We start from the raw sequence: 26,961 nt of genomic DNA, 5'->3' as shown, positions 1-26,961 counted from the left end.
ATTCATTCAGGGTTGTTAATTAGGAAGAAATTTGATCAAATCAGTTCTTACTAGTTAGTACATAAAGAACAAGAGAATTTAAAACCAATTTACAGCTTTTAGAAGCATTTAAACAGAATATACTGAGGAAGCCAAAGAAAGATATCCCTAGTCTGGAAATTTCAGGGAGAATGACAGGGCACACATGAATAATAATAATAATAATTATTATTATTATTCTTATTATTTTTCTGGTGTCAGAAACTTTTGGGGAAATGAAACAAAAACACAACACGTAGCTCCTTAATGTGGCAGTCTCTTTTTTATAATGCGGGGTTGTGTGCATGTGTGCGTGTTAGCGTGTGTGAGTGACGGCGGGAGGGAAGGGTGGGCGAAGGGTTGCAAAGCTGAAGACTCAGTCCTAATAGTCTGAACCTCAGGTTGGGAGAGGAGATAGGACATTGTAGAATAAGTGCCAGTGTATGATCTCAAACCTAGGCTCTAGCAGTGTCCAAGAGGGAGGGGCCAGAGATGCTAAGAAAATCAGAAAATGCTCTGGGAAGTAGGTTTGGAAGTGAGAAGATGAAGGATAAGGTTTCCCAAGAGAAGAGGGTGGTTTGGGCAGAGATGCCATGGTGGGGAGGTGCAGTTGACGTTTAGGTAAAGAAGAGAGGTCTGGATGGATTAGGACAGAGGATCTGGCTTTGGAAAGATAAATAGAAGGCCAAGAAAAAAAAGGAGAGCTCTGGGCTTTCCTTCTTTTATAAGTTGCTTTTTGACTCCTTAACTCATCAGGTGATAGGGAAGATCATCCCTTGCTCCTGCATTGGTCCACTGTTAGGGGAGCAACCACAGATCTTAAGATGCTCCCTGTAAACAAACAGTCTTCTAGGAACTCCATTTTTACTGGTTGGCACACAAGCTCCCTGTAAAAAAAAAAAAAAAAAAAAAAAAAAATTTAAGCCATACTTTGGGTGTACCTGGGTGGCTCATTCAATTAAGCATTCAACTCTTGATTTCGGCTCAGGTCATGACCTCATAGTTCATAGGATTGAGCCCCAAGTTGGGTTCCATGCTGACATCACTGAGCCTGCTTGGGATCCCCTCTGTCCCTTCCCTGCTTGGTTGCACACACACACACACACTCTCTCTCTCAAAACAAAAAAATTTTAAAAAAATTAAAAAAATTTAAGCAGTACTTTTGTAAGAAACAATGAAATATTTCTACCAGGACCCACCAGCCCTTCACCCCCATTGTCATTTTTTTGGAGGCAACTACCATTAAATACTTCATCTTGGCTTACCCTTCCTGGATTTATTTATTAGGTCAACAAATATTTATTGAATGCCTATTATGGGCATAGGGGACACAACAGTGGATGCAAGTCCCAGCTCTCAAGGAGCTTCTGTTTTACTGGGAAGAAACAGGAAGTAAACAGCAAGCACATTTAAAATACTTTACTAAATATTTTTATCTTATACGTACTCTTGAAGCTTGCTCTTTTCACTTGACCATGTGTCCTGGACATCTTCCCACGTACCTCTTTAGTTGGTACTCACTAATATTTATTGAGCATCTGCTGTGCCTCAGGCATTGTCTTGGTCACAGCGATTCTGTACAGGAAGCACTGTAATTTTCATCTTATTACAGGTGAGGGACTGAGGCCAAGAGAGGCTCAGTCATCTGGCTAGTATCTGGTGGAGCCAGACCTGAGCCCGGACCATCTGATTCTTCAGTTCTTCTCTCTCTTGGTGGCTGCATAGTACTCCATTGTATGGTTGTACCTTCACTTATTTGGCCAGTCCTATATTTTGAAGCAATTTTTAAGTTTTTTCCTATCACAGGGCTAAAATGAAAATTTTTACAGACTTGTTATGTGTGTTTATGATCATCTATAAGGTTAATTCCTAAGAGACGGAAAACACACACATTTCTGTATTTGATAGACACTGCTTAGTTTCCCTTTAAAAATATTTTACCCAACTTCTTTACCAATAGTGTAGGACAAGGCACTGACTTCTTTATAGCTTATTTAACAAAGGCAATTACCAAGTGTATAGGAATTGCTAAATACAGTAGGTTAAAAAGTGGTATAGAAATAATTACACCTAAAAACATTTTTTAATTTATTTTTTAAATGCTTATTTATTTTTGGGAGAGAGAGTGAGTGGGGGGAATGCAGAGAGAGAGGAGAGGACAGAAGATCCAAAGTGGGCTCTGCGCCATCAGCACAGAGCACGAGGCAGGGCTCAAATCTACAAACCATGAGATGATGACCAGAGCTGAAGTTGGATGCTCAACTGACTGAGCCACCCATGTGCCCCAAAACATTTTCTAAAGGGTTTTTCATTTTAAATATTTTGAAGAAATGACTACTTCTCTTAGAGGCTGTTCTTGGTCCTTTTTATCGTGCAGGGGAGAAAGCCACCACTCTTGTGTCAAGAAATCTGCAGTTTCTTGTGACTGAGAGTGGGTGGAGGGCTTGGCAAGGAAGTCCTTCCTTTCTTTCTGATCTGGCTCTCTGTGGAGGCCTGAGGGCTCAGTACCGGGATTTTCCAGGAGAGTGGAGTGGATATGTACAAGAGATCAACTTGCTCTGGTTATAGAGACATGATTAAAATATATTTGGTTTCAGTACTTAACTGAAAATCTGATGCAACGTCTAGAGAACCCATAAATGGCTTTAGACACACTTAAAAGAAGACTTAATCCTTTCTTTTAAAAATAGACAAAAATATTTTGTTTTCATTTAATCCCATCTTAAAAACAAGAACCCCCTTAAAGTGATTACAAACTAAAAAGTTTAAGTCCATTTCCTATGGGCATTTGTTCTTTGGCATCCTCAGGGTTAATTGTTTGCTTTACTCAGAGTTGAAATTAAGGATGTTTGGAAAGAAAGGTCTTCATTCTTCATATTAAATGTTGCTTAGGTGTGCTTAGCTTTCATCCATGAGAGAGTAAAACTCCCCTTGCAATGATTTTTTAAAAATGCGAATTCCTTCATCTCTGGGAAAAACAGGTAGGAGCTCCAAAGATGTTTGCTAATTTCCCTCACTTGAGGGCTCATAAGTTTGGTAAGCAGAAGTGATCACTGTGCCTCCTTCTGTCCGCTTCTCTCCTTCTGAACACTTGGTTCCCACAGAGGAAGCCATCCTGCTGAAGTCAGCCTCTAGGGAGCTTTCTTTTGTTTCTTCAAGATTAACCAGTTCTGCCCTGGCAGCAGTAGCAGGCAACTCTAGAAGGAGAGACTCTTCTGGGCTTTTGGTATTTTTCCTAGGAGCTTTCTTCTCCCCCAATTCCTCACTGGTAGTGCAGCTGCTTTCCTACAACGCCGCTGCCTTCAGATGAGATGCTGATTCTGATCTGCCATCTAGCAGCTTCCGGTAGCGGTAAGTGGTCAAGAGTGTTTTTCCGGGAGTTGATCTCAGGTTCTCAAGAATGTCCTCTAGAGACCCAGTCTGTTTTCTGTGTAATTGCTAGACCTTTCAGAACAGCTTTGCTTTTCTCATTGTTCTCATTGCATGGTCATGGTATGGGGGACCTGTTTGATCTCCCTGCATCCTCCCTTTTTGGACAGAGGGTTAGGTCCAGGCTGAGGTGAGTCGTGGGGAGCATTCAACGGTTGATGAGGCCAAGAGGAGAGGTAGCTCAGGGCTGTCTAGGACTTTCTGTTTCTCTTTTCTAGGTTGCTCTTTAGATCTTTTCATCTTTTGGTGTGGTTGAGGGTTAGCAAAAGTCTTCATTATTCCCTTACTAAAAATAATTTAGAAACTAGTTGGGTGTGAGAAATAGGACATTTTCTTTCCTTTTTCAGATTTTTATTTGGTTAGCATCACCTATTGCCGATTAGAGTAGCATCAATATCCATTTCTTCTTGGTTTGTGGGTGTTTGTCACTTCTGTTGGGAGTAGTTGGTTTCATTTTTTTTCAAGGGGTTTGTATCTAGCTCCCCTATTCAAGGTATTCTTTATTCCATGACCGATTCATGGTTTAAACATGAACAGCTTACTAAACTACCCTCTGAGACTGGTGTGGTATGTTTTTAGTCCTGAGATTTGTCTGAACTGAGAAATCGATACTTCTAGCTGTTTGGTTGACAGATGTGAGAGTTTCTCAGGTTCCTGGTTAACAATGAGCTGTTTTGAAAAGAAAGGAAACTGGTGAGAAACAATTATTGGGGACTGAAGTCTTACTAGAAAGGAGATGAGGAAATAAAGGACCATGTGTGGATTATCACTATCTGTGCTCATAAATGGTCACCTTTGTTCAGGTGTTGTTCTATGCTATCCTTTACTGCAAAATGTAAATTCAGAGGGATTTTTAGAAAACCCTGTCTTGTTTATCTGTCTTGTGCTTTTATATTGTTTCATCATGCATACATTCTTTAAAAATGAGGGAACAAGTAATTTTTTGTGCCCCTGGGGGATTTTTTTGTGCACAGGAGGATTTTATTTTGTTCTTATATGGTAAATTGGAAAATTCCATTTAGTAGGAAAAGACTTAACGTCTTGTTTCAAAGTAAATTATAATTGTAGTTTTCCTAGAAATAAAACTTGTTACTAGGTGCGTTCTAGATGCTTATACTGCATATACAAGAATTAGGTGCTGGTGTTCATTTTCAGGATTTCTCACAAGAAGGTGTCAAAGAAAATAGTAACCTCCAAGTGTTCCACATGCCTATAGACTTATTTGAGATTTTAGCAATATTAAATATTTTTGAAATACTAATTTCTGATTAAATAGTAAATGCAAATATTTAACATATTTGTCACTGCATTTTGGAGATATTTTTTTCCTTTGTTTCCTCTCTCCTGTTCTTTAGTCACCTTGGGCTTGTTAAGCACCTGCACGATGTCAGGCTCTGTGCTGGATGCCCAGAGGAAGACGCCACAGTCAGAAAACCTGAGCATTTTATTTCAATATATCCTCTGACTCTTCTTTTGAAGCTGAGCGTCCCCCAGGCCCTGTCCTTGTCCTTGTATTGACTCATCCTCACTCTTTGTCCTCTTCTCACTTCTTTTTATTCTGGTTCTTCCTGAGTGAGATCATTCGTTTCTCATGACTTCAATGCTTACATATATGTTGATGATTCCAAGTCTACGTATCAGTCTGTTCTCTTTAGTGCTGAGGATATTTTCAATGATAAAGAGGAACTTCAAGACTAATGTGTTCAAACTGAATTTATTCTCCCATCCCAATTCCTGCTCCTTTGTTTTCTCTTCCTTCTCATTTCCTCGCTGTATGAATATCACCTCTGTCCCCTTGTCTTGAGCCCCAAACCTACAAGTCATCTTAGATTCTTTTTTGTTCTGTACACCAACATAGGGACCATTTATAAACTCTGTCAGGTCAACTGCAGAAACATTTCTAGAATCCAGCTCTACTTGCCTATTGTTATTGCCCCTCTGTCTCTTTCCATGCCAGGCCATGCTGTGACCATAACCTTTCTAAAAGTGCTATAACATGCACTTGCATAGAGAGACCCAAGAGAATGATGATGTGGACAATGGAGCCTGGATTATAACGATATCATTCTCTAAAAATCTCTTCTGCCTCTCTATTACCTGCAGGATTAACCAGGGGTCTTGAATGTAGCTCTGCTCTGTGTCACCTTGCCTATCAAATGGGGATAATGACAGTTCCCATCTATAGAGTTTTGGGGAGGATTAAATGAGATGATACATGGCAAGTACGTAGCACAAGGCCAAGTACCCAGTGAGTAATAATGCTATGGCAATGATGAAGGTGATCACTTCTTTCAGAATCCATCTCTAATCTACCTTTCCGGCTCCATGTTCCCTAAAATCTCATTGCCATGACTGTCACTTCTCTTCAAACCTTCTCTTCCCTTTCACAGTACTGGATCTTTTCACATGCTGCTCCTTTTGCCTCTCTTTACTCATTTTGCTGATCAAAACTCTTCTTTCCTTTTCAAAAGGAGTCAACTCACAATCGCTCTCTGTGAGGTCTTAGCTGACTCCAGAGAGCAGGCTTGGTGGCCCCATTCCCTCTGCCTCCATGGTGCTGAGTCCTTCCTTCCATCATAGCCCTGCACTTGCCATTCTAATGGTCTATGTATCTGTTTTCATCTTCCCCAGACTATGGGCTTTTGAAGGGATAGAGGTAGAAACTAATGATCCTAACCTCCCTCTACTGAGCCCAGGTTGGACATAGAATAGGGACTCAATAAGTGTTTGATGATTGAATACCACTAGGGATGGCTCTCAAATTTGATAGGAGGTTTTCTACTTGTAGAGAGTTAAACATACAGTTAAGAAAAAAAAATTGCTTTCTCTCTCTTGAGTAGTAAGTTGGAAGCAGGAGGCACTGTGCTAAATTCTTTATAGGCCTAGTGATCTAATGAGTTACTCTTAATTATCCCTGTTTACAGATGAGAAAACTTAGAAAAGAGGGAACTTGCTGGAAGTTTTGAAGTTGGCAGAACCACGTCCTGACTGTCTGACTTGCAAATTGGTGGAGGAAAAGGGAAGTGAGAGGGGAAAGATGACTAAGCCAAGGGAGACATATTTGTTAGAGAAAGGCAGCATGGGAAGGACAAAAACGCACTAGAGAGGCAGCAAGAGCAGGCTAGGAAAGGAGAGAGGGAGGAAAGAGAAACTAGGAGAACAAGGGAAAAAATGAACAGGGGATAAACAAGAGGAGGAAGGGAAGTAGGGTTCCCACCATTTCAGAATCTTGTGGCCAGGGAGCAGCTGCATGCCTAACAGAACATAAACAGACTGCAGTGTTGACATGACAACTCACAACAAAATCAATCTAATCTGCAGTATATGAGAAAAGAGAATAATTTATTGTTAGGCCATGGTAATGAGATATAATTGCTAAGTAATTTGTACATTTGGCTTAACAATCATCACACACACACACACACACACACACACACACACACGCACACTCACTGGCTTAAATTGTGTTTGTTCACTTTTGTCCAGTGTGGGCAGTTGGCAAGTGCCTATGGCTGTTGTCAGCTGTCACTGACACTAAATATGATTAAAACATTATCTACATGGTCCACCCGCTATCACAGTCAAAGCTGCACCCATGTAGGAAAGAAGCACAGTCTTACTCCTTATCCTTTGCTGACATCCCCTCCTGAGGCTGAGATTTCCCTGTTGCACCAGGATTTCCCTTTCCTGCTTCTGCTGCTTCTTACTGTGCTTCAGTCTCACCTCCTTTATCCCTCAGGTGTCTGGCCCCAGGGGATTTTCTTGGGCTGGTAGGCAGGGTTGTCAGAAGATAAGACCACAAGGTCACCTTGTCCAGGGGTGGGAGGACTCACTGGGGCTTTGGTTTTTTGCCTTTGGGGACCTGGAGCCAGAGGAAGGAAAGGGAAAGGGAGAAGATGGAGGAAAGGAGGAGGGAAAGGGCTAGTGCCCTAATTCTGCCCTCCCAGCTTGCCATCCTCCAATGCCTCTATTGCTCCGGCAAGAGGGCTTTTTAAGGTTTCCCTATGCCCCCCTGGTGCTGGCTCCCAATCCATCCCCCTCCCTTTCACTCTTGGTTGGGTTAGTCCTCAGAGACCAGGTGAATTGGTTTGGGAAGGAAGCTACTGAGTGAAAAACATGAAGGAAAGTTAGGGGAACAGGAAAGGGAAGCTGGGAGACTGAAAGAGGGGGAAAAGGGAGGTAGTAGTAGAAGAACAGACAAAAGGGAGGAGGAGAGGGAGCATGCTTTATGGAGTGAACCATGTATACATATATATTTAACCTCACAACAGCTCTAGGAGGAAGGCCTTATTGTCTCTATTTTACAGATTCAAAGAGTTAGTCTTAGGAAGGGTGACTTGGTCAAAGTATCTGACTCTAGATAGAAAGTAGCTGAGCTGAGAGTGGAATCCTATTATCCTAAAAGTCTCTTCCATGTAGTACAGTGTTTCTGAAGATGAGAAAGCAGAGTTGGGGGTGGAGGAAGAAGGCAAGCCGAGCAGAAGAGAATGGAGAATAGTGGGAGAGGAGGGCAGGAGGGCCTCCCAAGGGGTGAGGCCTGGGGTTAGGCTTGTTGGAGCTGTATGGGTCCTTTCTCCCTTGGCCCTGTGTTCTGAGAACTGGAGAGAACCCATGTGCTCAAAGGGAGTAGAGGACTCCCCTGGGGGAGCTCTCTGGCTCCCCCCGAGACCCTGGGATGAAGACAGGCAGGGATGGGCTCACCTGGGGAGCATTCTGGGTAAGTAAGGAGAAGCTGCCAGGGATCTGCCCCATGTTCTCCTGGTTTCCACTCCTGCTGTCTTTTCCTCAACGGCCTTGGCTCCTTTCTTTCCCCTTTCTTCTCCCCTCTCCTCGGATTCCTTTGTATTTCTGTCACTCTATCTGATATTTTCTTTTACTTTCTATTTCGAGAGAGGGAGAGAGAGGGAGTGCACAAGAGCAAGTGGGGAAAGGGCAGAGAGGGAGAGAGAGAATCTCAAGCAGGCTGTGCACTGTCGAACATGGAGCCTGATACCGGGTTCCACCTTATATGACCTGGGCCAGAATTGGATGTTTAACTGACTGAGCCACCCAGATATCCCTCTATCTCTTATTTTCAATCTTTCTCTTCCCCCTATTTTCCCTTCCCTCAGTTTATTCCCAGGGCTGTTCCCTCCCACCACAGACACATTTTCTCTTTAAAAATTTTTTATCCATTCACACTTATCTGTTTTGTTCTATTGTAGAATGTCCTGAGGGAAGTTAGACGCACTGTGCTCATTTAATCCCAATGTTTATGCAGATACTTAGAGAAAGTTCAGAGGGCTGTCTTCAACATAACTGATATCTAATGAGCCTTTCAATCTTGTGTCCCCATTCCCAACAGTCCATCCAGTATGTTCTGAGACTTAGAGTGTATTAGCCCTGGATTCTGTAATGAGTTAGTGGAAAAGGCAGGAATCCAAGGGTAGCCTGTTAGATTCCCAAGGACAAGCTTCCAACCATCCTGCTTCCCCTTGAGCAGTCAGCCGGCTGGCCATTCCCTTGGAGGCCTCTTGGGGGAGTTTACTGTGTTCAGAATGGGTTGTTTGTCCTGTAGATTTTGGACGATAATTCAATAGCATACCAACACCAGATTTATCTTTCTGAGTTAGACGAGCTCAGAAGACTGGTAACATAAAATAAGAATGACAATTTAAAACGTGTAGTATAACTGTCAGGAGGACCAGAATGTTCACTTCACTGTGCATGACTAGTGTACTCTTTCCCTGGAGGCAGACTTCTGTGGGAAAGCAAGTTATTATCAGCAGGTTGCTTGGTGATCATGGAATTGGAGCATGGGGAATTAACTGTAATAACTTGATTGTTGAATGGGCTCACATCATTAAAAGGAATCTCCTTTTGAATCCTTTGTTTAAGAAGTTGAGTCACTTTCACTCAAGGTGTACCCATCTTCACTATAGAGACCTTGTGGAATCATGTTACGGACAGGATGCTCTCATGTGCATACAGCTACTGAAGCAGGATTTCTAACTTGGATGTCTTTTTTTTTTTTAATATTCATTTATTTATTTTTGAGAGACAGAGACACTGCGAGCAGGGGAGGGTCAGAGAGAGAGGGAGACACAGAATCTGAAGCAGGCTCCAGGCTCTGAGCTAGCTGTCAGCACAGAGCCCAGCGCGGGGCTCAAACCCACGAGCTGCGAGATTATGACCTGAGCCGAAGCCAGACGCTTAACTGACTGAGCCACCCAGGCGCCCCTAACTTGGGTGTCTTACTCTCACCCTCAGTCTCAAGGTGTCTGAAACCAATTCCTTACTTTCCCTGAACAAACTAGCATCTTCCTTTTGACTTTGTTATTTTTCCACCAGGAGAGTTATTTTGTATAACCAAGATTCAAAACCTGAACTGGAAATATTAAAAAAAAATCCTTTATGCAAGTATAACTTTTAATATTTTCAAAAAAGTTACTCATTGCCTTTTAAAATGAATTAATATACATAAAGCCCTTAGCTATTACTTAGCTGTTGGCTATTCCTTTCTCTGTCTCCCTCTTTTCCTGTATCTTTCTTCTGACCCTACCTCTCCCCCCTCCTCCATGACTGTCACACAAGGAAGCCACCATTTTAATCACTTGCATAAGATGAAACTAAGAATTAAATAAGACCTACCAGCAGCTTTCCTTTTTCCATTTCCTTGACTGGTGATAACAAAAGCAAGGAATATATGCATATAAATACTTTTTGTTTCAGTGCTTGGAAATGGTTGAATTTCAGAATCTTGAATTCCTGCTTCTAGAGCTAGATTTCACTTTAGCAAACCTTTTCTCCCACCTGATTGGTTTACTCTAATTCCTTAGACCTTAACTGGTCCAAAAGTTCAACAAAAGATGACTTTTTCTCTACTCTGACATCTTTTAGAACTGGAGTGTCAGCTGTGGTTATTTTGGTGAGTTGATAAATGTCCAAGAATGACAGCACTAAATTTCACTTCCTCCAAGTTAAACTAACATCTGCTATATTAGTGTGAATCCTCCGTTAAGTAGCAGGCTGGAATTGTTGCTGTTACAAGGCAAAGTGAATTGGAAGCAACATGGGACTGAAGGTCACTTCTTAACTTTTCATTGTAACTTTATGTCTTACTTAGGGAGTGAAAACACTTGAAGAAGGTCATTAATAAGAAATAACTTTCACAAATCTTTCATAATATTAATTCATTCAGTAGTGATTATATTATCATTCTGGATGAATTATTAAGTAGAGAATATTTTCTACAAGAGCCCAAACAGCTAAAATTTACAAAATGAATTTATTCAGTATCTTTAAAATAAAAGGTTTTGAAGACATTTTAAAAGGTGGTATTAGAGAAATTAAAAATGAAATAGCCGTATGGCTTAGAAGTAGTTTTAGGAAGGATATGGTATTGCTTTATGTTTGCTTGCTCAGGAACTTTTAAAATGAGAAGTGCTTGCAGAATTACCTAAAAGAAGAGGGGAGGGGTGATAGCACGGATATATATATATATTTTTTTAGTTGCCTTTATGTTATATATTCACTTTTGAACTGGTTATGTTAGTACTAATCCCTCAAAGCAATGTAGCAAAGCATTAAGAAGAAGGAAAGAATAAATTGGCTAGTTGCCAGTACTCTTATTAACTTCCTGAGAGATTGAATTTCTTTCTTCTGCTTGCACCTAATTGCCACCTGTCAGGGTGTAGAGTCCCTTTTGCCATCTTGCTTAAAGAATCATTATTCCTTTCACCTGCTCCAGGGACTCTGAGCCCATGAAAACACAGCACGTTAGACTTAGTCCTCAGAGAGACTTTTAAAGCCCTAACAAGTTGGCTTAGAACTTACAGATGAACCTTAATCATCTGGCCAGATGGGGCCACCAGATCCAGATGTCATTGTCACAGAATCCATTTATCCTTTTCCCTGCTCCCATTTTCTATCTGTTGTGACTATTTTTTAAAGTTAAAAAAATTTTTTTTAAGTAGGCTTCATGCCCAGTGCAGAACTCAGTGCAGGGCTTGACCCCATGATCCTGAGATCAAGATATGAGCTGAGATCAAGAGTTGGACTCTTAACTGCCTGAGCTATCTAGGCACCCCTGTTGTGACTTTTTTTTTTTTTTAAACAAAGATAGTCATTCTTCGATGAAAACCCACTTACAGCCGTATATTTCTTGCAGGGAGGCCCTACCTCAAAAATCCTTTCAGTGCATTTCTTTTCTTTCCTTTCTTTTTCCTTTCCTCTTCTTTCCTCTTTGCTTTCCTTTCCTCTTCCTTGTGCTTCCTTTTGTTCTCTTCTGCAAGCTTTGCAAATTTCTCTTCCTTGTGCTCTTCAGTTTGCCTGCAACACTCTTCCTATTGCTAAGCAAATATTGTTCATCCTTTGACAATTTTCCTAGCTGGAGATGTGGGTGTAAAAGAGGCTGGGGTCTGGCCAGAAGGAGGAAGTAGATGAGAAAGGCACAGCGGCCCCCAGCTTGGGAAGATCTAAGACATTCTGGAGCATGGGGCTGGGTACTGGGAAGGGATAGTTGGTAAAAGGGAAGTTTCTTTACACTTACTGTGGTGAACATTGAGTAATGTATAGAATTGTCAAATCAGTATGTGGTATACTTGAAATTAACATTGTATGGTAATCACACTTCAATAAATTAGAAAAGGGAAGTGCCTTTTTGTGTCTGAAAGCCCTTGGTCCATTCCTAATAGAAATTTAAGACATCATTCATTCTTTCATTTATCAAATATTTGAGTATTACTATATGCTAGTCATGCATTGGATGCTGGAGTTATAACTATGGACCAGACAGATGAAGTCCCTGCCCTACTGGAGTTTGTGGACTGAGGATGCAGCCAATGTAATGTAGTAGGCGAGTATGTTCTAGAGGGATAGGGGCCCTGAAATGGGAACATTTAGATTATATGAGAGCACATAGAGGTGCTCCTGTTTCTGATGCCTTGTAAAGGAAGTGATGTATAAACTGATATTGGAAATATAAGTAGGAGTTAGTCTGATTAAGGGGTTGGATGGAGTTAGGTCATTATAGGCAGAGGGAAGAGCATGTTCTGGGTCTGTAGCTGGAAATAAGCTGAACTGAGTATTTCTGGAGTATAGACATGAGGGGATGCGAGGAAGAATGCGGGCTGTGAGGAGAAATCAGGCTAGAAAAATGAACAGGGACATCCAACGATGTGGATTATCCAAGGAGTCCTATTCGGATTAGGTCTTTCTTTTCCTTTAATTAAAGTTTATTTATTTTGAGAGAGAGCGCACGCACGCGCGCACTCGCAAGCGAACGAGCTCAAGCACAAGAGGGGGAGGGGCAGAGATAGAGGGAGAGAGAGAATCCCAAGCAGGCTCTGTGTTTTTAGCGTGGGGCCCTATGTGCGGCTTGATCCCATGAACTGTGAGATCATGTTCTGAGCTGAAACCAATAGTCCGACTTTTAATGCACTGAGCCATCCAGGCTCCCCTTGGCCTTTTTTTTTTTTTTTTTTTTTTCTTTTCTTCCCTAAGCCTGGCAGGAAGCGATTGGGGGTTTTTGTCAGGATTGTCATAGATGCCATTTATTGTTTATTCCGTGTTTGTGCTTCCATGTGGACCCTGGCCTATATGTGGCTACATCTGGAGCAGGGAAACCCATTTTGAGCAGTGCAGGGAAAAGCAATCACTGGTCAGCAGGCTTTCCTAGAGGCAACCAGATGCCTGCTGCTGGGGTGGAGGACCTGGTGAGGAGGCAGCAGAGGGCTCATCTAGGACAGCACAGTTGGTAGAAGTTACGGGAAGAGAAACAGAAGAGTTAGTGATTTACATTTAATATGGAAGGATTTATCCCAGCTTCTGGCAGCACCTGGTAGCAGTTGCCCAATGTTCTTATGTAGATTCATCATTTTAATAACTAGTCCCTGGAAAAGCAGTAGTTCTCACAGAGTGCCAGTGGTCCTATTTGTCAGGGGTAGCTGTGCCCTCAGCAGGCTGCCACTTTTCCTGGAGGGGGTGGATGGGAACTTGTGGCTCTGGGGGCACGACAGATATTGAGGGTTCTGGGCTGTTCAGAGTCTGAGAGATTTGTAGTGGAGCAGAAGGCATTGATGAATTTCCTCTGCATCCCCCTGTCTTGTAACTGCTAAACCATAAGCATTGCTGTTTTCTTCTCCTTTGGTCTCTGTGTGACTGACCAACTTCTTCATGGGTGTTTACTGCGTCCTGCCACAGCACTTCTTTGAACAGGAAGCAAGGAAGTCGTTTCTCTTTCAAACCGAAAGAACCTCTGCCTACGAGGTCATGTGTTTGAAAGTCTCGGGTTCATTTTTGGTTCCACACTCTATTGGGTTCTAAATGTTTGAGATCATTTGTTTGCCTCTTTCTGTATTCATTCTGAATCTTTAATAGAGGAAATTAGAAGACATGTAGGGAAAAATGGAAAGATAATAACGACATTATTCTGGCTTTTTTGGGTAACTACCTGGATAAGACGATGTACAAAATAAATTGACGAACATTTTTGAACTGCATTTTGTTTCCCTAGAGCCTGGCCAATAATTTCGGTTCCTTTGTAGCTCCCACAATTTAGCAGTGGTTTTCAGTGCTAGCTGTGGGAAGGAATCATCTAGTGACATTTGAATAAAAAGCAGATGCTGTAGCTTTACCCCCTGTTAATATTCTGATTTATAGGGCTTGGGATAAATTAGAAAATTTGGTTTAATTTTAATGCCAAAATTGAATGGCACACTTGGGCTTATGTTGTTTCATATAGTGTCTATAATACAAATAGATTATTTTTGTGTAGAATTACTCTTATCTACATAAGATAAATGGACTTAAGTCTGGTAAATGGAATCTGTTATTTCTGATTGTCAATGATTCCTAGTCACTTAGATTTGACTAGGAAGAAAGTTAAAAGATGGAAATTTATGGTTAGTGGATATATTCCAAAATACTAATGTTGTGTACTTTTCTTATTTTCTGCATAGGCCAACTGTTGAAACCTGGTGAAAAATAATCAGGTGTAATAATGTTCCGCAGTAAAAAAAAATCTCTTGGTAAGTGTTGAGCTCTTCAGATGACACAAAGTGAATCTGACTTTTAATTTTTATTTTATTTTACTACTTAAACTCACTTCATTTTGTTTTGTAGAGGTGTAATGTATACACAAAAATATATAAATCTTAAGTATTCAATCTGAGTTTTGACAATTGTATACATATGTCTGTACTGCCCCAAAACTAGATATAGAAAATTTCTATCACCTCAGAAAGCTCCCTTGTGCTCTTTAAAAATTATTTGTTTTAAAGTTTATTTATTTATTTTGGGGGGGGGGCAGAAAGAGAGGGCAAGAGTGTGATTTCCCTGCATGCTTTGCACCATCGGCCAGTGCAGAACCTGCTGCAGAGCTTGAATCCACGAACCATGAGATCATTCCCTGAGCCAAAATCAAGAGCTGGGTGCTTAACTGACTGAGTCACCCAGGTGCCTTCCTCCCAAATTATTTTTAACTGAAATAGAGTTGGTATACAATATTATATTAGTTTCAGGTGTACAGCATAGTGATTTGACATTTATATATATTATGAAATGATCATAGTGATAAGTGTAATTATCATCTGTCACCATGCAAAATTGGTATGATATTTACCATATTCCCTATGTAATACTTTATATTCCTGTGACTTATTTTATAACTGGGAGTATATACTTAACTCCCCTCTCCCTCTGGCAACCACCAGTTTGTGCTCTGTATTTGAGTCTGTTTCTATTTTTCAATGTTCATCTGTTTTTTAGATTCCACATATAAGTAAAGTCATATGGTTTTGTTTTCTCTGATATATTTCACTAAACTTGATACCCTCTAGATACATTTATGTTGTCACAAATGGCAAGGTTTTGTTCTTTCTAATGACTGAATAGTACTCCAGTGTGTGTGTGTGTGTGTGTGTAGCATATCTTTACCCATTCATCAGTTGGTAGACATTGGGCTGCTTCCCTCTTTGCTATTGTAAATAATACTGCAATACACATAGGAGTGCATATATCTTTTTGAATTAGAATGTCTGTTTTTTGAGGGTAAATAATGAGAGGTGGAATTGCTGGACTGTGTATATATTTTTTTTAATGTTTATTTTTGAGAGAAACCTAAGTGGGGGAGGTGCAGAAAGAAACCCAAAGTGGGCTCCGCCCGGACAGCAGAGAGCCCAATGCAGGACTCAAACCTTGAACCGTGAAATCATGATCTGAGCCAAAGTCAGGTGCTCAACCAACTGAGCCATCCAGACGCCCCTGGTATTTCTATTTTTAATCTTTTGAGGAAACTCTATACTGTTTTTCATAGTGGTTGTATGAATTTACCTTTCCACAAGCAGTGCGTGAGAGTACCCTGTTCTCCACATCCTCACCAACACTTCTTATTTCTTGTCTTTTTGTTTCTACCATTCTGACAGATGTGAGGGGCTATCTCATTGTGGTTTTGATTTGCATTTCCCTGATGCTTAGTGATGTTGAGCACCTTTTCATGTGTCTCTTGGCCATCTGTATGTCTTTGGAAAAATGTCTAGTCAGGTCCTCTGACCATTTTTAATTGGATTTTTTCTATCTTGAGTTGTATGAATTCTTTAAATATTCTGGATGTTAACCACTTACCAGATATATTATTTACAAATATCTTCTCCCATTCAGTAGGTTGCCTTTTCGTTTTGTTGATGGTTTTCTTCACTGTGCAAAAGTTTTTTAGTTTGATAAAGTTCCAATTGTTTACTGTCAGATTCAAATAGTGACAATTTTACTTCTTCTTTACCAATTTGAGTGCCTTTACTTCCTTTTCCTTCCTTGATTGCTTTGGCTAGGACTTCCAGTACTATGTCCAATAAAAGTGGCAAGAGTGTCTTGTTCCTGATCTTAGAGGAAATATTTTTAGCTTTTCACCACTGAGGATGATGTTAGCTGTGGGTTTGTCATACATGGCCTTTATTATGTTGAAATATGTGCACTCTATATCCACTTGGCTGCCGTTTTGTTTTTATCATGAATGTTAAATTTTGTTGAATGCTTCTTCTGCATCTGTTGAGATGACCATATGATTTTATTCTTCATTTTTGTTGATGTGGTGTATCACACTGACTGATTTGTGGCTACAGAATCATCTTTACATCCCTGGAAGAATTTTCCAAGTACAAGAGCATTCTTGTCTATGATATTGTCACAACACCCAAAAAGTATAAGATTAATGACATAGATTCTATTTTTCAATTTCTCCATTTTTCTCTAAAACATCTTATCTCTCAGGTGGTTTTTATTTTTGGTATAGTATCTAACAGATGTTGACACATTGTGTTTGGCATTTGTTTTCTTTTAAGCTTAGAACAGTTTTTTATTATATAGAATTTTGGAAAAGTCCAGTCCAATTCCTAAATAAATTTGGATTGCACATTTTTGACGCAAATACCATATAGATAATTTCTTTTTTTAATATAATTTATTGTCAAGTTGGTTTCCATTTAACACCCAGTACTCATCCTAACAAGTGCCCGCCTCCATGCCCATCACCCATTTTCCCCTCTCCCCCTCCCCCATCAACCTTCGGTTTGTTCTCAGTATTTAAGAGTCTCTTATGGTGTGTCTCCCTCCCTCTCCTTAACTATTTTTTTCCACTTCCCCTCCCCCATGGTTCTTCTCTTCCACATATGAGTGTATACATACCACTTCTTTATCCATTCATCTACCAAAGAACACTTGGGCTGCTTCCATAATTTGGCTGTTGAAAATAATGCTGCAATAAACAAAGGAGTACATATATCCCTTCAAATAAGTGTTTTTGTATTCTTTAGTTAAATACCCAATAGTGGAATTACTGGGTCATATGGTAATTCTATTTTTAATATTTTGAAGAGCCTCCAGATTGTTTTTCTCAGTGACTGTACCAGTTTGCATTCTGACCAAAACCGACATGAGGGTTCCTTTTCTCCACACTTGCTGTTTCTTGTGTTTTTGATGTTAGTCATTCTGACAGGTGTAAGGTGATATGTCACTGTGGTTTTGATTTGGATTTCCCTGATGAGTGATCTTGAGCACCTTTCCATGTGTCTGTTGGTCATCTGTATGTCTTCTTTGGAGAAATTTCTGTTCATGTCTTCTGCCCATTTTTTAATTGGATTATTGTTTCATGTTGAGTTGCATAAATTCTTTATATATTTTGGATACTAATCCTTTAACAGATATGTCATTTGCAAACATCTTTCTCCATTCAGTGGGTTGTCACTTAGTTTTGTTGATTGTTTCCTTTGCTGTGCAGCAAGTTTTAATTTTGATGTAGTCCCAATATTAATTTTTGCTTTTGACTCCCTTGCTTCAGGAGACCTATCTCGAAAAATAGTTATAGTTAATTTCAAGGAATAACTGCCTGTGCTCTCTTCTTGGATTTTTAGGGTTTCAGACCTCACATATGGGGTCTTGCTCCATTTTGAGTTTATTTTTGTGTACAGTGTGAAAAGTGGTTCCAGTTTTTGCCTTTTTCTTTTTTGCATGTAGCTGTCCAGTTTTCCTAACACCATTTATTGAAGAGACTTTTTCTCATTGCATATTCTTGCCTCCTTTGTTGAAAATTAATTGATCATATAATCATTGATTTATTTATGGGTTTCCTATTCTGTTCCATTGATCTATGTGTCTATTTTTAAATAAAGTTTATTTATTTATTTTGAGAGCGACCGAGAGAGCGCACACGCGCACGTGTGCGCAAGTGAAGGAGGGGCAGTAGGGAGGGCGAAAACCACGCAGGCTCTGCTCTGTCAGTACAGAACCAGATATGGGGCTTGAACTCATGAAACTGTGAGATCATGACCTGAGCCGAAATCAAGAGTCAGGTGCTTAGCTGACTGAGCCATCCTATGTGTGTATTTTTTATGCCAGTTCCATACCTTTTGGATTACTATAGCTTTGTGATATATCTTGAAATCTGGGATTGTGATACCTCCAGGTTTGTTCTTTTTCAAGATTACTTTGGCTACTTTGGGTCGTTCCATACAAATTTTAGGATTGTTTGTTCTAGTTCTGTGCAAAATGCTGTTGGTATTTTGATAGAGATTATATTAAATCTATAGGTTTCTTTGGGTGCTATGGACATTTTAACAATATTCTTCCAAAACATAAGCTTAGAAAATCTTTTCATTTGTTTGTGTTGTCTTCCATTTCTTTCATCAGCTTTTTATAGTTTTCAGATTACAGGTCTTTCACCTCCTTGCTTAAGTTTATTCTTACATATTTTATTATATTTATTGCAATTATAAATGGGACTGTTTTCTTAATTTCTCTTTATGCTACTTCATTTTTAGTTATGGAAAGGATACAGATTTGTGCATATTGATTTTGTATCCTATAACTTTACTGAATTCATTTATCAATGAATTCTAGTAGTTCATTCTAGTAATTTTTTGGTGGAGTCTTTAAGGGTTTTCTACATAAAGTATCATGTCATCTACAAATCATGAAAGTTTTACTTCTTACTTACCAATTTGGATGAGTTTTATTTCTTGTCTTATTGTTGTGACTAGGAGTAGCAGTACAATGTTGAATAAAAGTGGTGAGTTGACATCTTGTCTTCTTCCTGATCTTACGACAAAAGCTCTGTTTTTCACCATCAAGTATGATGTTAGCCCTGGGTTTTTATTATGGTGAGGTACGTTTCCTCTAAACCTACTTTGCTGAGAGTTTTTTTCCTTTTTTATCATGAATGGATGCTGTACCTTGTCAAATGCTTTTTTTGCATCTATTAAAATGATCGTATGGTTTCTATCCTTTGTTTTACTGATGTGATGTATCACAGATTGATTTGTGGATATTGAACTACCTTTGCATTCCAGGAATAAATCTACTTGAGTATGGTGGACAGTTTTTTAAAAATGTATTGTTATATTTGTTTTGCTAGTATTTTATTAAGGATTTTTGCATCTGTGTTCATCAGGGATATTGGCCTGTAGTTCTCTTCTTTTGGAGTGTCCTTATCTGGTTTTGGTATCAGGGTAATGCTGGTCTCATAGAATGAATTTAGAAACTTTCCTTCCTCTTCTATTTTACGGAATTGTTTGAGAAGAATAGGTACTAACTCCTCTTTAAATGTTTGGTAGAATTCACCTGTGAAACCATCTTGTTGGGAGCTATCCTGAACTCACTTATTGAGCACACTCCTAGTGAGGTTCAGGCAAGTTTGCACGTCTCTTGCTGTCAGGCAGCAACCAGTATCTACCCCATCGTAACTATCTCCTTGCTTGGGCACTGAACCTTGGAGTGCTTTGCTGATTAGTGTCAAGAGTGGCCTGTCCCCCTGCCCTGTCTGTGAGGCGTGATTGCACCTGGCCAGGAAAAATAGGAGTAAACTAGGTACACCCTAATGTGACTAAGGCAAGCAACAGATCATTTTCCTCCTAGCTGAGCAATTAACTGATACCTCACTACTTTCTAGGCCTGGATGTCATTGCAAAAGTTACTACTGCAATAAATGTCAAAAATGTATCATTCATCTTTGAGACTGTGAGAGCATGTCTCCTAGGGCTCCTGGTTTTCTGGGAACTTTCTCTTAGAGCTATGAACAGCCTAATGACCCTTACTCATAAAAAATTGACCTTGACTAAACAATGGCATTTGCCTCATGGTTAAAGGTCACTTTCTTAGGACTATACCTTAGGTTTTGTATATCTTGGTCTTATGCATCCTATGGGAAAAATGTATACTTAAAAATTACCTGCCCTTCCCATATAATAGCATGAGTGCTTGTAGCTAAGTTTTTTATAGTAATCATTACTACTAAGATTAGAATTGTAACTTCTGCAGAGTCCATGTTCTGGGAAATTGTGCTGAATAAATTATCTATGAGAAATCATTTACTAAACACATGCTGCTCTTTCTGCTCCTTGTATCTTTCACTATAAAAAAGCTAGAGAATCACAGCAGAGATGCCTGCCTGGTGATGGGAGAGAAACTTGAGTCTTTCTTGCTGATATCATCCATCCTTCAGGGAACCCTGGACCTGGTGGAGCTGGACTCTGGCACCATATGATCTTAGACTTGTGTTTTTTGGTAGTTTTTTGACTACTGATTCAATTTCCTTGTTGGTAACTGGTCTGTTCAGATTTTCTACTTCTTCCTGATTCAGTTTTGGGAGGTTGTATGTTTCTAGGAATGTATCAATTTCTTCTAAGTTGTCCAATTTGTTGGACTCTAATTTTTTCATAATATTCTCTTAAGATCACTTATATTTTTGTGGTGCCAGTTGCTTCATTTCAAATTTTGTTTGAGCCTTTTTGTTTTTTTGATGAGTTTGGCTAAAGGTTTATAAGTTTTGTCAATCTTTTCAAAGAAACAACTCCTGGTTTCATTGTAGGTTCTATTGGTTTTTTAGTTTTTTATTTCTTATTTAATCTTTACTTCCTTACTTCTGTTTCTAACTATTTTAGGTGTGAGGTTAGGTTGTTTATTTGAGATTTCTTGCTTCTTGAGCAGAACTGTATTGCTTATGAGCATCCCTCTTAGAAGCTTTTGCTGCATCCCAAAGATTTTGGACCATTGTGTTTTCATTTTCATTTGTCTCCATGTATTTTTTGATATCCTTCCTGGTTTCTTGGTTGACTCATTCATTGTTCAGTAGTGTGTTATTTACCTCCAGGTATTCTCTTTCGAGATTCTTCTGGTTAAGTTCTAGTTTGATAGTGTTGGGGTTGGAAAAGATGCATGGTTTGATTGGAGTCTTTTTGAATTTATTGAGCCTTTAAAAAATATTCATTTTTGAGAGAGAGAGAGCAAGAGTAGGGAAGAAACCTAGAGAGAGGGGGTGCAGAGGTTCTGAAGCGGGCTCTCTGATGACAGCAGCAACCTGATGCAGGGCTCAGACTCACGAACCATGAGATCATGAACTGAGCTGGAGTTGGATGCTCAACCTACTTAGCCCCCTAGGTTCTCCAAGTCTTGATTTGTGGCCTAATATGTGATCTGTTTGGAGAATGTTCTATGTGCATTTGACACGAATGTATATCCTGCTTTTTTAGGATGGAATGTTCTGAATATATCTGTTAGATCCTTGTAGTCCAATGTATCATTCCAAGCCATTGTTTCCTTGTTGATTTTCTGCTTGGGTGATCTGTCCATTGGTGTAAGTGGGGTGTTAAAGTCCCCTACTATTATTGTATTACCATTTATTACTTTCTGTGTTATTAGTTTCTTGGTTTTTGGGTACATCTGTGTCAGATACATAAATATTTACAATGGTTATATATTCTTGTTGGATTGTTCTGTTTATGATTGTATAGTGTCCTCTTTGTTTCTTATTAAAGTCTTGTTTTAAAGTTTATCTGAGAAAAGTATTGCTACCTCAGCTTTCTTTTCACTTCCATCTGCATGATAAATACATTTCTATTTTCTCACTTTCAATCTAGAGGTGCCTTTAGGTCTGAAATGAGTCTATTGTAGATGGGACTGCTTTTTTTTTTTTTTTAATCCATTCTGTCATCCTGTGTCTTTTGATTGGAACATTTAGTCTACTTAAATTCAAAGTAATTATTGATATGTATGTACTTATTGCCATTTTATTAGTCATTTTATGGTGACTTTTGTAGTTCTTATCTATTCCTTTTTTGTCTTACTGTTTTCTCTCATGGTTTTACTAGCTATACTAATACACTTGCATTCCTTTCTCTTACTGTTTGCATATATATTATTTGTGGGTACTATAAGTTTATATGTGACATTTTATGCATATAGTGGTCTACATTAAATTGATGATCATTTGAGTTTGAACCCATTTATTAACTGTTCTCCTTCCCCAGGTTTCAGGTATATGGCGTTATACTTTATAGCTTTCATTTTGTGATCTCTTGACTGATTTTTAAAAATAAACCTATTTTTATTTTTTGGGGGGCCTCCTACTTTTTTTACTCATACTTAGGGTTTTTCCTTCCCACTCAATGGATCCCCTTTAACATTTCTTATAGGGCTGGTTTAGGGGTCATGAACTGCTTTAATTTTTGTTTGTCTGAGAAACTATTTATCTGTCTATTCTGAATGATAGCCTTGCTGGATAGAATATTCTTAGCTGTGGTTTTTTTTTCTTCCATCACTTTGAATATATCATTATACTCTCTTCTGGCCTGCAAAGTTACTGCCAAAAAATCAACTGATAGCTTTATGAGGTTTCCTTTGTATGTAACTGTTTTGTTTTTTCTTGCTACTTTTCAATTTTTTTCATTGTCACTACTTTTGCCATTTTAATTACTGTGTATTTAGTGTGGACCTGCTTGGGTTGATTTTGCTGGTGGCTGTCTGTGCCTGCTATATCTGGATTTCTGTTCCCTCTCCCAGATTTTTCCAGGTAGTATTTCTTGAAAAGAATTTTCTGCCCCCTTTCCTTTTTTCCTCCTGAGGTCCCTATAATGTAAATGTTCTTATGCTTGATGGTGTTGCTGAGTTCCCTAAGTGTATTTTCATTTTTTCTTGAAATTATTTTTTCTCTTGGGGCACCTGGGTGGGTAGTTGATTGAGAGTCCAACTCTTGATTTCAGTTCAGGTCATGATTCCAGGGTTGTGGAATTGAGACCTGTGTTGGACTCCATGCTAAGCATGGAACCTGCTTAAGATTCTCTCTTTCCCTCTACCCTTCTCCCACACTTAGGCTCTCTCTCTAAAATAAATAAAAAGTTTCTTTCTCCTGTTCAGCTTTGTTTTCCATTACTCTGTCTTCCAGGTCACGATCCAGTCTTCTGTTTCCTGTAGTCTACGTTCATTCCCCATCTAGTGTATATTTTGGTTTCATTTAGTGTATTTTTAATTTCAGTTATTGAGTTCTGCATTTCTGATTAGTTCTTTTTAATGTTCTTTATCTCTTTGTTGAGGGTCTCACTGAAGTCTTCTACTCTTTCCTTAGGTCGAATATCTTTATGACCATTTAAATTCTCTATCAGGCATATTATGTTCAGTTTGTTTAGGTCTCTTGCTGTGATTCTGTCCTCTTGTTCATATTCCTCTGTGTCCTCATTTTGTGTAATTGTTATCTATGTGTGAGGAAGGTTAGCTACGTCTTCTGCTTTTGAAAGTAGAGGCATTATGAAGAAGAGGTCTTAGAGTGCCCTGCAGTGCAATGTCCCTTGTTCACCAGAAGCTGGTGCTTCAGAGGTGTCTCCTATGTGTGTTGTGTGCACTATGCTCTTGTAGCCACATTTGCCTTTAGTCGAGTTGTCTGCAATGGCCCTCTTTGCCTTTTGTGGGCAGCATTTGGTCGCTATGTTAGTGGGCCAGTCTGGGGCTGTCTTGGGCTTAAGTTGAGTCAGACCAGGCATTTTCCAGAGACACAAACTGCAGGGTGCTTTCCCTGTGTTGTCTCCTCAGAAGCTTTTGTTGTTCAGCAGGGCCTGTAGTCAGATCTCATGTCTGCCCCCAGCCCACTGTTGGGGACACAGTTGGAGGGCAGTGTGTGGTTATTGTCCCCTCTGCCTGTGGCAGGAGTCCCTTTGGAGTGGTGCTGGCCCCTTTTGGAGCAGCTTGCCTACTGCCAGGTTTGTGACACCATTTTGGGTAAGCTTTGGCCAAGGGCATATTGGAGGGGGTGGAGCCACATAAGTACTAGGGGCAGGCACTGGTGTTAGCACGGTTGGTGCCTGGGTCTGGTTTGAGAGAGAACCTGGAAGTGAGGCCTTATTGGAGGAGAACTGATGACGCTGGAGAATGCTGGGGCAGGGCACAGCTGTTAGCAAGTTAGACAGCCAGTGTTGGTGCTGTGCTGGTTCCTGTAGAAGTCTCTCTGTCTAGCCTGAGGGTCAGGGGAGGAAATCATGCCCAGTGTCTCCCTTGTTCCTTGGAGTCTCCCAAGGAACCCTGCTTCTCCTTTATATGCTCTGAGATTTTATGTAAGTAACCTTCCTGTAAACTCCAGGCATTTTTCAAACCAATGCTTTGATGCTGCATGTCCTCGGGGATGTTTGTTGTACTGTCTCTTTTAGGGTAGGGACTCAGTTCCATATTGTCCTCCCTCCTAGCTCTCCCAGAGTGTAGCAGGCTGAATTTTGAAGTTCCAGGTGTTAAGCTCTGAGGGTTGTAATAACGTGCAAAATTACACTCCTCTGCTTTTCATTGCCAAATTTGATGGGGATTCTCTGGGCCTGGGGTGCCTGTTGTGAGGGTCTGTTTCATTCTAATCTCTGCACCTGTGACATCCCTCCTTTCCATGGACAGGCCCATGGGACTGTTGAGACCCTGACTGTGTCTCTGCCCTTCTACCCTCTTTTATATTTAGCTGGTGGAGGGTGTGTTCTGCCAGGCTTCTGGTGGTTTCTGGGTTATTTAGACTGATGTGGTTGTTCTAGTTTGTATCCCTGAGACCAGATGAGCTTAAGGTGGAGAACCCTGGACCATCTTCTCTGGAAGTTCCCTATTCTTGATAATTCACCCTTTCCATGTAGATTAAATGGGAGGCCCAAGACAAATCATTTTAAAGCATATGAAGAACATTATTCTTGTGTAAAATTCCTAATTGAGATTTCATGTAGTTATGTAACAAAGGAAGGGAAAGAAGTAGGAACTAAAGGCTTTCTTGAAGCTAGCTAAAACTGTTCTCATTTCCAAAGAGTCAAGGAGGTTAGGGAGCCAGCATGTGTTACTCCACAGGGAAGCCCTCACCCAGTATGTTTATGGGGTGTGATAGGTCACATTCTTTCTTTCTTTGACATTTTGTTGGCCCCTTCCTCCGAGAAATATTAAAAACTATATTTTACAATGGTGTGGGTATAAAGACAAATATAATCTATTACCACTGTATTCATTTTTTTCCCCTAATTTTAAAATAAATTAAAATTTAAACATTTTTATGTGTCCCTAAAAGTATTGTGGGCCCTAGGCAATGCATCTCTTGTGCTTACAAAGGCCATAGTTTTTGGTTGAAATGTATCTTCCTGCTTCTCAGGCATTATTGTGATCATATACTATTTATCAGGTAGTGGGTTGGTCCTGCTGTAGAGGATTGATGATAAAGGTATACAGGACATGAATACTACCCTTATAGGCACTGTATAAATGCATATAAAAGTATATGTATATATTAATATATGTGCTTAAAGAGTGTTATTTCTGCTTGGATTTATCTTTTATGGAAGAACAATCCAAAAGTTCCTTTTTAAGTACTTTTGCAGTTATATTTGTGAAGGTATTAGTTGTTGTTTGAGCTTCGTTTTTGTTTAATATAAAAATTTGTTAGAAAAAATGTTTTTTTTTTCCAAAATGCTTTATTTTCTTAGTTTGACTGAAAATGAGGCCATTAGAGTGAAGTGATAATCAGTACTGACCAGTGATATACTAGGAACAGTGCTGGTTTTAAACTCTCATAACTTAGTGGTTAGTATTTTCTAATGAGTTTTCCTGTATGCTTTAATAACATTTTGGTGTCCAGAGGACACAGGACATGGGAAATTTGATTTGGTACCTCTAGAGACGAGGGAGAAATTCCTAATTCTTTCCAGTTTACTTTACTAAAATTTGTGCAAAAAGATGATAGAAATTAATCCAGAGACAAAATACTTACTGTTCATCCTAAGTGTTACAGGGCATAAGCTTTCCATTCATTGGCTCGCCAGCTCTTTAGCTGGGAGAGAAGGAGGCGGCAGCATTGGCATTCTTAGTCCTACTTATGTTCTAGACTTTTATGCCATGCTTAAATCCCTTTGAAATAGGAATCTTTTTTTCTCCATAGAGGGAACACTACATACTTAAAAATTTCCCATCACAGTCACTGTGCACAGTTGCAAAAAGAAAGTGTAGAAAAGAGCAGTCTTCTGGCTCTCATACACTTTGCAAAATTGTATGCTGCTCTAAGTTTATTCACTTGTGGTATTGTGTAGGGTTTGAGCAATCTGATGTTTTATTGCTCAGGACATGGGCTGGGTTGGGCTGCTGTTAAAGAACCACTAGTCACTGGAGACTATAAAGAGGGCTGATCCTCAACAATTTCTTTATCACTTCTCAGTGGGGTTGACGGATGGTTGGTATTTTCTCCTGAATGTTCTTTTTTCTTGGTCTTCATGACTCTTAAGGAAATTCTTGCTCCTCAGACTGCTATGGCCCTGTCTCCTTCACTGGACCTCAGTGTGGGAACTTTCCCCTGGTTCAGTCTTCTATACTTTTCTCTATGTGTAATGTGTTCCTCAGAGTACTCCTCTTCTGCTCATCTCTTTGGAGATGACTCTTAAATCTACAGTGTCTTTTGTGATATCTTACCTAAATGTTATACCTTATTCCCAATTGCTATGGTCTTTGATCTAATAATTCTATTAATATAGCTTTAGGTTGTATAGAATGATAAAACCTGTAGTAAACAACAGAATATTTATTCTGTCATTTACATTAAAGATCATCAAATGTTTAAAGGTCTTTTTCATATTAGTGCTCTCACAGACACATGGAGAATAGTTTGATGAAATATCCAGGCATCCCATTTCTAGTGAAATTATTCATTTTATCATTCACTTTAATGTACATGTTAATCACAGTTATTTTAATAAAAATTTTTTTTGAGAGAGCTTGAGC

At 39.6% G+C, this 26,961-nt stretch overlaps 1 protein-coding gene across 9 annotated transcripts in view; it reads left to right on the top strand.

The window, feature by feature from the left end:
* The window catches only part of ATP8B4 (ATPase phospholipid transporting 8B4 (putative)), a 256,052-nt gene that overhangs the window by 20,600 nt on the left and 208,491 nt on the right, over positions 1-26,961 (top strand). For 7 of the 9 annotated variants that reach the window (XM_029950435.1, XM_029950438.1, XM_029950434.1 and 4 more), the window contains one exon: positions 14,388-14,456. In XM_029950435.1, the coding sequence (XP_029806295.1) occupies positions 14,429-14,456 (28 nt within the window). In that variant the 5' untranslated portion in view covers positions 14,388-14,428. Of the gene's footprint in view, positions 1-3,105; positions 3,370-3,480; positions 3,578-14,387; positions 14,457-26,961 lie in introns of those variants that run through there. The other 2 variants (XM_029950436.1, XM_029950437.1) reach the window with 2 other exon arrangements.

Source organism: Suricata suricatta, chromosome 9 (genome assembly GCF_006229205.1).
Source record: "Suricata suricatta isolate VVHF042 chromosome 9, meerkat_22Aug2017_6uvM2_HiC, whole genome shotgun sequence".
Classification (NCBI taxonomy): Eukaryota; Metazoa; Chordata; class Mammalia; order Carnivora; family Herpestidae; genus Suricata; species Suricata suricatta.
The sequence above is the reverse complement of the archived record's forward strand: the minus strand, read 5'-3'. Positions and strand labels throughout refer to the sequence as shown.